At 48.6% G+C, this 12,703-nt stretch overlaps 1 protein-coding gene across 7 annotated transcripts in view; it reads left to right on the top strand.

Annotated features, from left to right (window-relative positions):
• The window catches only part of SRGAP2 (SLIT-ROBO Rho GTPase activating protein 2), a 220,182-nt gene extending 208,937 nt beyond the window's left edge, over positions 1-11,245 (top strand). For 3 of the 7 annotated variants that reach the window (XM_012760312.3, XM_012760302.3, XM_075996905.1), the window contains exons 19-23: positions 496-575; positions 2,624-2,804; positions 4,600-4,746; positions 8,300-8,624; positions 10,801-11,245. In XM_012760312.3, the coding sequence (XP_012615766.1) occupies positions 496-575; positions 2,624-2,804; positions 4,600-4,746; positions 8,300-8,624; positions 10,801-11,184 (1,117 nt within the window). In that variant the 3' untranslated portion in view covers positions 11,185-11,245. Of the gene's footprint in view, positions 1-495; positions 576-2,623; positions 2,805-3,864; positions 5,884-8,299; positions 8,625-9,295; positions 9,957-10,800 lie in introns of those variants that run through there. The other 4 variants (XM_012760352.3, XM_012760343.3, XM_012760329.3 and 1 more) reach the window with 3 other exon arrangements.
• The last annotated feature ends 1,458 nt before the right edge of the window (positions 11,246-12,703 follow it).

Here is a 12,703-nt window from a genome sequence, read left to right as displayed (position 1 = left end):
CAAGTATATGGATCATTATCCTCAATTTGTAGATAAGTTAGCTGAGGCTTAAAGAGATTAAGTAACTTGCTCAGGGTCACACATTACCAAGTGTCAGAGCTGGTTTTCAGATCCAGGTGTATCTGATGCTAAAGCCCAGTTTTTCCTTCCACCAGGCTCCCTCCTTGAGAACTAGGAATGAATTCACATAGAGAATTAGCCCTTAAGGCATTACTCTATATTTTCTAAAAAATGTAACTTATAACTTCAACAGGGCTTTTCTTTGTCTTGAGATATTCTAAGTCCCAAGTAGTCTCGAGTAGTTTTTGTCGCAGGAGCTAGGCTAGAGAACCTCTAGAGCCTTATATTTCATTACAAGCATCTGTCTGTTGTGTGCGCTTAGGGTGTAGAGAGCATAAGATCGATTTGATACCCTTGCTCCAGGCTGTATGAAGGGGAAGACAGGAATTTTATAAGCCAACGCTGATGCCCCAGTCACTCTTGCTTCTGTTGCAGTGACAGCCCTCATGGAGAGACTACGTTGGCTGAAGACTCAGCCCAGGATGTGACCACAGAGCACCACACCAGCGATGACGGTACGAAGCCCTGCTACCGGGTCAGTGGGGCCGCCTGGGTGAAGCAGAAGGAAGTGATTATATATCCTGTGCGCCTGGCGAACCTTCCTGCCTAGCAGTCCCCTGAGGACGGGCAGTGAGCTGTCCCATCTCTCATTTTCATTCCTTCCCTTCTGTGGAGAGACAGCCCGCCTCTTCAAATAGAATGGTCTCTGTATGAAACCAGAAGTGAAGAACTAGACCTTTCATATTCTTGCCCCACCTCCCAGCTTCTTGTCTGGCCTGGGTCCAGCATGATGTCAGTCCCTTATCACAGCCCAGACTCCTGCCAGGTAGCTGGAGACCAAAGTGAAGGAAAACACATTAAAAAACAGTAAGCCTGGGGAACAGAGAAGCTGGATACCCAGAACCCAACAGAAGCAAGCCAGAGGGGAGTGGGGGTAAGGATGCAGAAACCACACGTCTTCACGCCTGCCGACTGGAAAAACTGACCCTTCCAAAGTGCAGACAGGCGAGCGCCGAGCAGCCTTGTGGGTGTGCGTCGGGGGTAGAATGCTCGGCTGTCATCCTCGGGCCCCTCTGCGGTGCCCGTGATTTATTAGGGTCTGTCCCGCCAGCACATTTTCGCCTCCTTCCAACAGTCCCACACCTCTATTTCTGGGTCACCTGGGCTCTGGAAGTCTCAGCAGCTGACAAGGGGCCTCAGAATTTTCTGGGCACGAGAATGAAATGGCACAGTCTACAGAGCTTTCCCCGCTCCCTGCCTTGCTGGGAATTCTGGAATCCTAGGCCAACCTCTAAAGGAGAAAAAAATTAGGACTGCCTTATTTAGATCCTGATGTCAGAAGGATCAGTATGATCATTTGCCACATTCTAGGAGGGGAGTAGGTGGACTAGGGAAATTAGTATAGGTTAGAGCCTACCTTTTGCCCAGCACCCTTAGAGGCTTTATATATGTTACTTCTTTAATCCCTAGTGATATAGATATGGCCGCTATTTTATAGTTGAGAAAATGGAGGTCAAAGAGGTCCAGTGCCATACCTGAGGCTGTGGAGAAAGAACTAAGATTGGGGTGTGTAGACAGGCCTTCTCTGATCAGCCTCCTACAGTGAAATCTCTGGCCCTGCCCGTACAGGAGCAGACCCACCAGCTGGGGCTGTCTAGGCATAGTCTTGTTTTTAATCAGCCTTTCTCTCTGCTACCCAGAATAGCTGACTTTCATCTCAGGTTCCAGGTTTCTGAGAGCCTTCTTTTCACTCTCTGACCTCTGCCTGCAGCACAGAACAGATAAGATAATGGTGACAATGACTCATGCACACAGAACACCTACTAGGGACCGGGCATGGTTCCAAGCCCTTTTACAAATTGTAATTCATTGATTCTTCATAAGAGCTTCATGACAAAGGCACTCTTATTATCCCCATTTTCCAGATGAGGAGACAGAAGCCACACAAAAGTAAAAATATATTGTATTTGTGAACCCCTTTTAATTTTTCAGATTAGTCTCATATATATTTTCCCATATAATGGTCACCAAATACATTTCCCTATTTTGTTCCTTAGAAAGTTGATTGAGCAAGTTATTTTCTCTTTATAGAGCCTAGGAGTTCATGTTCTACTGGAAGGAATGAATAATACAAATAAATATTTAAAATGCAGTATGATACGTTTTCTACAATTTGATGGAGTTATTATATAATCAGAAAAGAAATAATGCTTGAAATACAGTATGGCAAGTTTGATGATAGACCTCCACCTACAGAGCTGTAGAAACACCAGAGAAGTTGCCATAGGAAGCAGGGATGTTTGAGTTGTGACTTGATGAGATGAAAGAGAATAAGATTCCCAGTGGAGGGACCAGCATGTGCAAAGGCAGGGAACAGGATCCAGGTGCTTCCAGGGTAATGCACAGTCTATGTGAGAATTACCTGCTTTGTAGGTCATCCAAAGCTTCTTTTTCACACTAAGTTATCTTCCACTGTAAGTTCAGCTAATTGTGCTTTTCCACCCAGTTTGCTGAGTCTGTAGGTCCCAAGAACATGTGTTTCCTTCCTTTCTGCCCTTCTCAGAATGTGAGCCCATCGAGGCCATTGCCAAGTTTGACTACGTGGGCCGGACAGCCCGAGAGCTGTCCTTCAAGAAGGGGGCGTCCCTGCTGCTTTACCAGCGGGCTTCCGACGACTGGTGGGAAGGCCGGCACAATGGCATCGACGGACTCATCCCCCATCAGTACATCGTGGTCCAAGACACGTACGTTGGGCCCCTGGCTGCACTGTGGGAGTGAGACTTCATTTGTATGAGGAAAACCAACCCCCAGGGGGCGCCAGTGTGGTCCTGAGGCTCACACAGTTCCTTGAAAGCCGCCTCTCCCCCTCCACCCTCCGCAGTAGAGAATTTTTTAACATCTCTCCACTATCTGTGCCCCTGCAGATTGCCCCCAATCCAATCATTTTAGAAACTGCCAGCCAGTACTCATCTACATTTATACCTGATGAGTAATAATGAGGGTTTTTTATTTCTTTTACTTATTTATTTATTTATTGAGACAGGGTCTCACTCTGTTGCCCCAGCTAGAGTGCTGTGGCATCATCATAGCTCACTGCAATCTCAAACTCCTGGGCTCAAGCTGTCCTCCTGCCTCAGCCTCCCCAGTAGCTGGGACTATAGGCTCGAGCCACCATGACCTGCTACTTTTATTCTATTTTTAGTACAAAGACATCTCACTCTTGCTTAGGCTGGTCTCGAACTCCTGACCTCAAGCGATCCTCCCACCTTAGCCTCCCAGAGTGCTAAGATTATAGGCGTGAGCCACCGCACCAGGCCAAGAATCTTTATGTGACCACCTACATTTCCTTTCCGGGAAGATTAGTCTGGGAAAACATTTTTGCTTCTCCGTCTTTTTTTTTTTTTTTTTTTTTTTTTTCAAAAATTAGGTTCGCCCCAACCTGTTGAGCTGCTGGTGGCACTTTTCAACTTGCAAATGAAAATGACAAGTTACTTTTCTAGGAGAAATCTGGCTTAAGCAGCCTTATGGAAGTGACCCAGTTCCTTTAACCCAGATGTGGTTGATGTAGGGCAGGATGGGGGAGAGGAGGGAAAGGATGTCAGGGAACAAAGGGAACCTGAGCTGGCCCCGGAGAGATCTCCCCAGATGGGCTATCGGTTGGTTCCCACACTTTGACACAGTGTCCCCTGGGCCCACCCAACCTGCCTCCCTGTCCCTTTGCCCTGCCTGTGCGCCCAACTCCCTTCCCATTGGATACGATGCTGTCAGTGTTTTTAGTCCTTCCCTTAATATTATTTCTTAAAGGTTGATATCCTGAATGAGTCTGCACCCTCCCAGCCTCTCCCCGGCTCGTTCTGCAGGGAAATCCTCCCTCTGTTGATAGCATCGCAAACCTGGTGGCAATCTGTGCGTGGACAGGACCCTCCCAAATTTAGCGTTATGACTTCACTACAGGATCAAGAGAAGATGAATTGTGGGGGAGAAGGGGCTTTCTTTGTCATCAGTAGCCAGAGGGGCCAGGAGAGCAGTGGAGAAACCTGGGACCAGCTTGGACTCTCTAAGCGGGGCTAGATGCGCTACGACAGCGTGTGGCGGTGTCCTTCCTCGACGCCGGCATCTCCAGAGCCACCACAGAGCTGACTGTCCTTACTCGGCAGCGCCCGGGACCTCAGCAGATAAACCACAACCTGGACTTGCCGCCTCCTTCCCCAGGAGGTGGCCCCGGCGCGGCCGCCCCGAGAAAGCAGCGTGGGGTAGAAAGCAGATGCCTCGAATCCAGGTGTCCCCTAGCCAAGCTTTCCTGAGGAGCTGAGGAGCCCGCAGAACTCAGCGGATTATTTATTTTTATTTAAACAACCCTCCAAAGGCCCTTAGGTTTCCTCGCCTCTGCTCACAGAGCTAGCCCAGCCAGGTGTCGCTGCCGCCTCAGAGCTGTGTGGGGTCGCGTGTGTGTCGGGGGGCCATCTTGCCGATTTAACACTGCTTTTTGTGTTGTTGTTGTTTTCCCTCCTCCCTGCCTGCCTGCCCCTTCTCCCCCAGCGAGGACGGTGTCGTGGAGAGGTCCAGCCCCAAGTCTGAGATTGAGGTCATATCTGAGCCACCTGAAGAAAAGGTGACAGCCAGAGCGGGGGCCAGCTGTCCCAGTGGGGGTCATGTAGCCGATATTTATCTTGCAAACATCAACAAGTAAGCTCTGCTTTTCATTTTCTGCTCCCCTGAATGACTTGCCACCCCCAGCGTCACCCTCTGGCCTAACCCCCCTCTCCATTCCTGCGCTGCGCAGAGGGTCCCGGCTCTCCCCGGCCTAACCGTTTGCATGTGTTCATTGCTGCTACGAGGCGGACAGGGCTGAGGAAGCTTCCACAGGCCTCGGAGACAAGTCCAGGTCTCCAGCTAGCTGCCCTTGTGCTGTGGTACGGTGCTCTTTTGTGTGTTCCCACAGTGTCTGTCAGCCCAGACCTCCTGGCAGTCTTCTGGCTAAAACTCTGGCCAAAGCTTTGGTCACTTTATGCAACCTGGTTTGTACTGTTTCTCAGAGGTGCCTTCTCTTCTCCAGTTTTTCTCATAGAATAGTCTTTGTTATCTGTCTCCCTTGACCCTCGTTTGTGCAAAGATTCAGAGTCTCGTGTGTGTCTCCTGCTAGGCTGATGTCAGCCCAGGTGGGTTTATTTTGATATCATGTGTCTGTGGCTGCCCCGCCCTGCATTCACTCCCGTGGAGGACAGGAGACCACGATGTCCCCAAGGAAAGCTTTGTCCTGAGCTCTTTGCTCACCGCCTGATCCCTGGCTCCCCCTTATACTCCGCTCCTTCACGAGGGAAAAGAAGTTTTCATTTTTTCCCACTGCGCTAGCCCTGTGTATCATCCTTCCTTCTTAGTCCTTCTGCGGATTCCCGCTCCTGTCCAGCAGGCTCTTACCTCTGACCCCCAGCTTTCATTGTGGCCGTTAGCGACATCCTGGGGTTTTCAGTCCACCCACGCCCGATCTGGCTGGCTAGAGGGATTCCACGCCTGCGTGTGCTGCTGCCTCCCCAGGGGGCATTCAGGTTATTGGAGAACTAAATCTCATCTCAAGGGGCCAGACACCAAGTCCCAAAGCCTGCAGACCTCTTTCCGCCAGCCCCTGAGACTTGGCCCCGTGCCAGCAGGACGACCAGCTCCAGGGCACTCCTGATGAATATGGATTGGAGATGATGTACAGTTTTTATTCCCCTCTGGCTTTGGAGGAATGAAATGATTTGCACTCTGAAAACCTGTTAACCGTAGCCTCTGGACACCGAGACTGGAAGGAGAATAAAAGATGCTTGTTGTTTTTAAACTCTACCAGCTTTCCCAGATCTCTTGGCTTTTTTCCAACCAGACGGTAGCCGGGGGAGCGGTTGGGGCACGTGGCTCTTTTCCATCTCGTTCACCCTCAAGTTAGTAAAGTAGTTGGCTCAGATCACTTACTCAGTGTAGTTATAATTTAATTCAGACTAGTAAAAAAAAAAAAATGAGGTTTTCTATTTTTCTGCAGCATACTGCCCTGCTAGGAGGGCAAGCTAGTATAAAGTAACTGTGGGCTAATCACATTTTTCTTCTTTTTACAAGCCTATATTAGTTATAGTATAAGCCCACAATCATAAGGTCGTAAGCCTATAATTAACCTGGCAACCAAGGCGGGGTTCGTGGAGTAAGAGCTAAATAATTAGTTAAGTACATATTTTTAAGCCATCGTATATTTCATGCCATTTGTACAAAGAAACTGTGGAGACTAACAACTGAAATAGTCAAAAGATGAACATCTAGTAGAAAGGTGGTTCTCTTGAACTCCTTGCTTGGAGGTGTCAGGCTTCTCATGATGGAGTTCTTGGAGGACAAGCCACAGGTACCAGTGGGGGGGGTAAGCGGCAGCCCCTGGGCATGACTGGCCCATAGGAGCAGGTCTGCCTTTCAGCCTGACCTCCCGCTCGCCCCCATCACTCCTCCCAAGCTCCTTCAGTTTCCTGAGTGCCCGGGTTCTCTTTCACCTCTGGGCCTCCACGACTGCCATCTCCTCACTTGATCAACTCCTCCTCTCCCTTCAGGACTCAGTCCAAAGATGCACCTCCTTAGGGAAGCTTTTCTGACACCCAGACTGCCCCAGGCCTGAGTCAGGTGCCCTTATGCTATGTCCCAAAGCATTCAGAGTACCTCTTGGTACTCATGCTGGACTCAGATCCCCGCCAGACTGAGCTCCTTGGAACCAGGAACTCTGTCTTCCTCGTCTTCCATCCCTGGGGCCTGGCTCGGGGTGAGGCGCCCTGCGGCCTCTCCAGATATCTGCCTTCTCAGCAGTTTCAAGCTTGTGAGTCAGCCATCCTCGAGTGGAAAAAGAAAATCAGCAAAAAATTATTAGGGTGTGGCATTTCAACTTAATTCCATGCATCTATTAAGTATCTGCTGTTGTACCAAGCACGCATGCTGGCTATTCAGAGATGAATAAGACATGGCCGCTGGTTTCAGAACTCACAGTCTGGCAGGGTGAAGACCATATGAACAGGTAACTAACAAGTAGTGTCATAGACGCTCTGGAGGAGCGGAGGAGGGAGGGACCCATTCTGCCTGCAGTAGTGGTGCCAGAGAAATCTTTGCAGAGGAGAGGTCATTTCAGCATGGCCTATAAGACTCTGAGAACATCCTTTTTCCACTCGAGAAGGGCTGACTCACAAAGCTAAAAGTGCCAAGCAGGCAGGATTCATGGAGTAGCTGATATGTGCCAGGTCCTGGGCCAGGCCCCAGGGCTAGAAAGCTAAGGACCTCAGCGATGAGTAGGACCAGGACTGGCTTAGGCACTGTGCCTGCCTCGTACACTGACCACTCTTTAGCTCCAGAATCCTACCCCTTCTTCTCTCCTTCCACCCTCAACTGCAGCCTCAGTCCCAATCTCCCTTGGTGGACTCAAGATCAGAGCTGTCCAGCTACCATGTGGACCAGAAGTTTCATTGCTTCTTAGATTTAAGTCCTTTAAAATCTGATTCCAAGAGAAAATGAAATTATTCAGCAGCGGGCAACACCCTTAGAACTAGGATTCTGCCAAGCTCTTTTGTATGAGAGCCCTCAGTGGTCTGGAACAAACTGACCCCGAGCCAGGGCTCAACCCAGTGCTGGTTGACTTAGGAGTCATGTAGATGAACATTCACAGTAAGAAAACGCACAAACTGGGCCCTAATTCTGCACCATCGCTATCTCTTGAAAACTGTTTTGCTTCCATGTCTACAGAATTAGCAAGAGCAACCTCTTGCCAGCACCCAAAATGATTATAGTCTCGTTGGAATAGGAGACATGTTAAAATTTGAAGTTAACTCTTCTCTTACCAGCAATTCCCCACCTCCTTGGTGATGGTGAGATTTCTTCTCCTACTTGGGGCCTTGGGTTTCTGTTCACAGCAGGTAATGGAGAGGGTCTTTCCATGAATCTATCTCCTACTAGAAACTTTCACTTAACCAGGCAGACATTTTTTTGACAGCACCTTACATCTTGAGAACTCAAAGCCCATAACCACCAAGTAAGTATCCATTTCTCCTTTGCCCAGGTTGGGGGTGGCAGGGGAATAGAGATATGGAGAATACAAGAGAAGGTGACACTGGGGAGAGAATGTACTCTGTGTCCCTCTCCTTCCAGAAGTCCCTGGGTGCCATCATCTGCCCCTCTCACTCTTTCTAACTTCCTTGGAGCCAGGGCTCCCTGATCACACTGCCTTTTCTGTTTGTGATTAAAGGCAAAGGAAGCGTCCAGAATCTGGAAGCATCCGGAAAACATTTCGGAGTGACAGCCATGGGTTGAGCAGTTCCCTGACTGACTCCTCCTCCCCGGGGGTGGGGGCTAGCTGCCGCCCATCCTCCCAACCCATCCTGAGCCAGAGTCTCCCCAAAGAAGGGCCAGAAAAGTGTTCCATCAGTGGGCACGGGAGCCTCAACTCCATCAGCCGCCATTCATCCCTGAAGAACCGGCTGGACAGTCCCCAGATCCGGAAGACTGCCACAGCAGGAAGGTCAAAAAGCTTCAATAACCATCGGCCCATGGACCCTGAGGTCATTGCACAGGTAACTGAGGGCTCCTGGACAAACAGCATGAGTCGATACTCATCTATATATACTCTATACTTAGGGCAGCCCATGCTAATGATAACAGGACTTGAAACAAAATGGTATTTTGTACATTATATACCAAATCCGTGTCCACGCTTGGCCATGTGGACCCAATAAGATGGCTTAACCAGCAATCTGCCTTTCCCTCTCTCCCCAGAATAAAAGAATTCTGGCTTCTTGCTCATACACTGGCTATTTGCAGGAATGTTTTAATTTTTAAAGCCAGTAATTGGAGTATTTTGATAGAGTCCATTCAGCCCAAGTTTGGAGTCTCAGACCCTGGTAGACTTCAATACCCAAGTATGGAGGCTCAGATATCACTCTGGCCACATTTTTATATCATTCTGCTCATCCCAATGCCTAAGGCTGCTCTCCGGTACCTAGCAGATAGATGATCAATCAACAATCTGCACCTTTCTTTGATCTATAAAGCAATTAATATATAATTGGAACAATCTCCACCTGGTCTTAAAGGCCCAGAAATACTCTGGCTCCTGAGAGCTCAGGTACCAAAAGGATCTCCAGGCCAAACCTCAAGATGCAGTGGAAATGAGCTTCCTGACTGCAGGGTCTTCCTTCCGTGTACGCATCACACTGATGACTGTCTGTTTTCCATGAAATATTAGAGATCCAACCCCATCTCTAAAAATCCGACTACCGGGGCCACTCCAAGCAGTTCACTCAGACGTCTCTCCCAACTATATAATTTTCATTAGACCAGGTAGGAACTAAGGGCTCACTGTTGCCCTCTTATGGTCTCAACCAAGTTGAGATTCTCCTCACCCCGTCTTGCAGGGGGGCGATAGAGGCTGGGCGTGGTCTCTATTGGCTAAACTGTGGTGTTCTGCTTACGGAGGTGTATCTGGCAAGCCTGAGATGTCTCGCTTTGCTAGCTTTCTGTTCTGTGCCTCTGTTTAAGCTCTTGGCTGCAATCTGCCTTGCACCGTGGGAATCCTCCCAGCTCCCCCCTTGGCCGGGCATTAATAAGAATGTCAGGAAAAGGTGCATAGCTGGGACAGACTCTTGCTGCAGAGCATGACTGAGGAAGGAGCTTCTTCCTGAGCATTTTAAGGGCTTGAGAATGTCATGGGGACGAGTGAAATTGAATCACTGCCTGTATCGAAACATCACATGTAACCTATAAAGATATACAACTGTTACGTACTCATAATAATTAAAAAATTTTAATTAAAATTGAATCACTGTCAACAGAAAGCATGGATCGCTCTGTAGGACAAAGAAACCTTAACCAGGGGCGTTTGCTTGGAACATAGAATCTTTCAATGTGAGCCTAATCCCTAGGAGGAGTCCTGTGGCGGTTTGGGGGTGGCAGACACAAGTTTGTGGGAGGGAGGGGGAGCTGGGAGGCCTCTCTGGGAGGCAGCTGGCTTGCTTACAAAGGTTCTTGGTTCTGCCTTGAACCCCTGGGCTGGGACTGCTCTTTAAGATCTGAAGTGCTCCAGGCAATTCACCTATGTGGGCTTTGGCGCCCCCTCCTGGTCACTGTTTGGTCGCCTCCCATGGTGACGGGTAGATGAAAATGCTTTCAAGTTAGACACTTCCATGAGCCGGGGAGGAGGGGCCAGAGGAGGTGTCCTGATGAATCGTAAGGGACTGGCCTCCTGAAACTTTCCTCAGCATCCGAGGAGGAAGGACTAACCCTTCTTACCCTTGAAGTCCAAGAGAATAAAGATCATACTTCATCTCTACCACTTTTTTATAAGTTGATTATTTCGTACAATTTCAAACCTACCCCAAAGTAGGGACAATCAGATAATGAGTCCCCATGTACCCCTGACCAAACTCCTGGCCACTCTTAGTTCACCCACCTTTCCCCTCCCCACCGGATATGTCATTTTGTCCATAAATATTTCAGTACCTGTCTCTAAAACCCAAGGTCTCCATTTTAAGAACTTCTCAACCACTCCTGCTAAATGAAAACATCTCAGGATAATGAAAACCCCTCTGTCCCCCTTTCCCCACATTCTGAGAATTCATATTGTCAGGATTTGGGGCCAAGTGCAGTAATCTGGATAGTGGTCTCTTCATGACTTGGCCTCTGTTACTGAAATAGGATCCTTGGGGACTCCTCCCTGCATTTGCCTCACCTCCTCCTCCTCCTGTTCTACAGGACATCGAGACAACAATGAACTCAGCCCTGAACGAGCTGCGGGAGCTAGAGCGGCAGAGCAGCGTCAAGCACACCCCTGATGTGGTTCTGGACACCTTGGAGCCCCTCAAAACCTCCCCGGTGGTGGCCCCCACATCAGAGCCCTCCAGCCCCCTGCACACACAGCTCCTCAAAGACCCCGAGCCCACCTTCCAGCGCAGCGCCAGCACCGCTGGGGACATCGCCTGCACCTTCCGGCCTGTCAAGTCTGTCAAGATGGCCGCCCCGGTCAAACCACCAGCTACCCGGCCCAAGCCCACTGTCTTCCCCAAAACAAATGCCACTAGCCCTGGTGTCAACTCTTCAGCTTCCCCACAGTCTACTGACAAGTCTTGTACTGTCTGAGGCATATAATTTAATTGTTCTAGACAAGGGGACTGACTGTTATTAAAATCTTCCTATTTAACTAGCTTGGGGACTTCAGTTGAAAATTAGATTCTAAGTTGTTCTTGCAGGAATTAGCCTCCCCATCACCCTAAACCTTGAGAATGAACCCCTCGTTATCGCCTTTCCCTTCCTTTCCCTCTGCTTCCCCCAGTCGTCGTAATCCAGCCAGCTGTAGTCCATGCCGTTCTTAGGTTAGCCAGAGACAGTTTTTCATTATCAGTCACTGTGAAATCTGGTGAGGCAAGTCAGAAGGACGTGAGCTCCAGTCTCAGTCCCCTCAGACCAAGGGGATGCCTTGACCAGATGGCTGGCTGCTGCCATCTAGCTCTCAGTGGCATCTTGTTTTGGGTACTGATTATAGAGAATCATATATAGTCCATTCTTCATTTTACACACACACACACACGCACATACTTGTAGGTTTTCTAGTTTCTGGCATGTGTAGCCTCTTCTGGTCATAGACCAGTCTCTTTGTAAGTTATTGTGGCTGTTCACACAGGAGCCACCAGGGGTCTTTGTTTCCGTTACAAACTTTGTTCTGTCTGGGCCAGAGAACCTGGCCTTTGAAATCTCTCCATCTTATGAAATTTCACAGGATGGGACAATCCTGTAACCTGTCTGGGATTGGGGGCTTTCTCTCTGTCTTCTTTCTGTTGGTGTGAATTGGTCGTTGGTGTTTGCTCTTGCTCTCCTCCATCCTCTAGAAGTACACTCCGATCTTATTAAGGAGCTTTTAAAGTTTTTCCGAATGTATAGACATTTCCCGGGTTCCTATCTTTTTCTCTGATGGACCATTTTCCATTTAAGACATTTTCCTGTATAAGACAGTTTTATAGCTGGTTCCTTTTAGGGTAAAGAGTCTTAAGGGAGTTTTATTGTGTTTGTGGCAGGTTTGGAAAAGGTAAGAAATGGGTCCCTCTTCCTCCTACTGTTGCTTTTGGCACTTAAAACATTAAATTCATTCTTCTGTTACAAAATTGAATTCAGCTTTGCTAACCCAAAAATCGTTCCCAAATGAAAACTTATTTTAAGTTCACTTCTTAGTTTGGTTATTTGGTAAAGTCTCTCCTCGGGGACCAACAGAGGCTTAAGAGCCCTAGTTAGATTAAAGAGAGACACTGTCCCTTAAAACCAGTTTCCATTTATGCCAACAAGGACAACTAAGGGTACTTTGACCTCACCGGCTCTAAAGCCTTCCCAAAGCCAGAATCTAAACAAAAATTAAAAATTAGATGCTGAATAGTTTGGTTCTCTTTTGGCCTTTTTTCTGGTTCCCTTCCAAACTGCAAAAATGGTACCCTTGTCTGCTCCAATTCAGTCTGCAAACCTGCTGCCCGTGGTCCTGGCTCCCCTAGCGTCTTGCTACCCCAGGAGTCCCAGGACTGGAGAAATCCAGGCTCATGGATCTCAGACTGCTACTTGAGTGAAGCTAAAACTCATTCCTCTTCTCTATGTTTTCTGGTTTTAAAGCTGTGCT

The sequence above is a fragment of the Microcebus murinus genome, chromosome 23 (genome assembly GCF_040939455.1).
Source record: "Microcebus murinus isolate Inina chromosome 23, M.murinus_Inina_mat1.0, whole genome shotgun sequence".
Classification (NCBI taxonomy): Eukaryota; Metazoa; Chordata; class Mammalia; order Primates; family Cheirogaleidae; genus Microcebus; species Microcebus murinus.
Note: the sequence above shows the minus strand (reverse complement) of the source record. Positions and strands in the feature narration are given on the sequence as shown.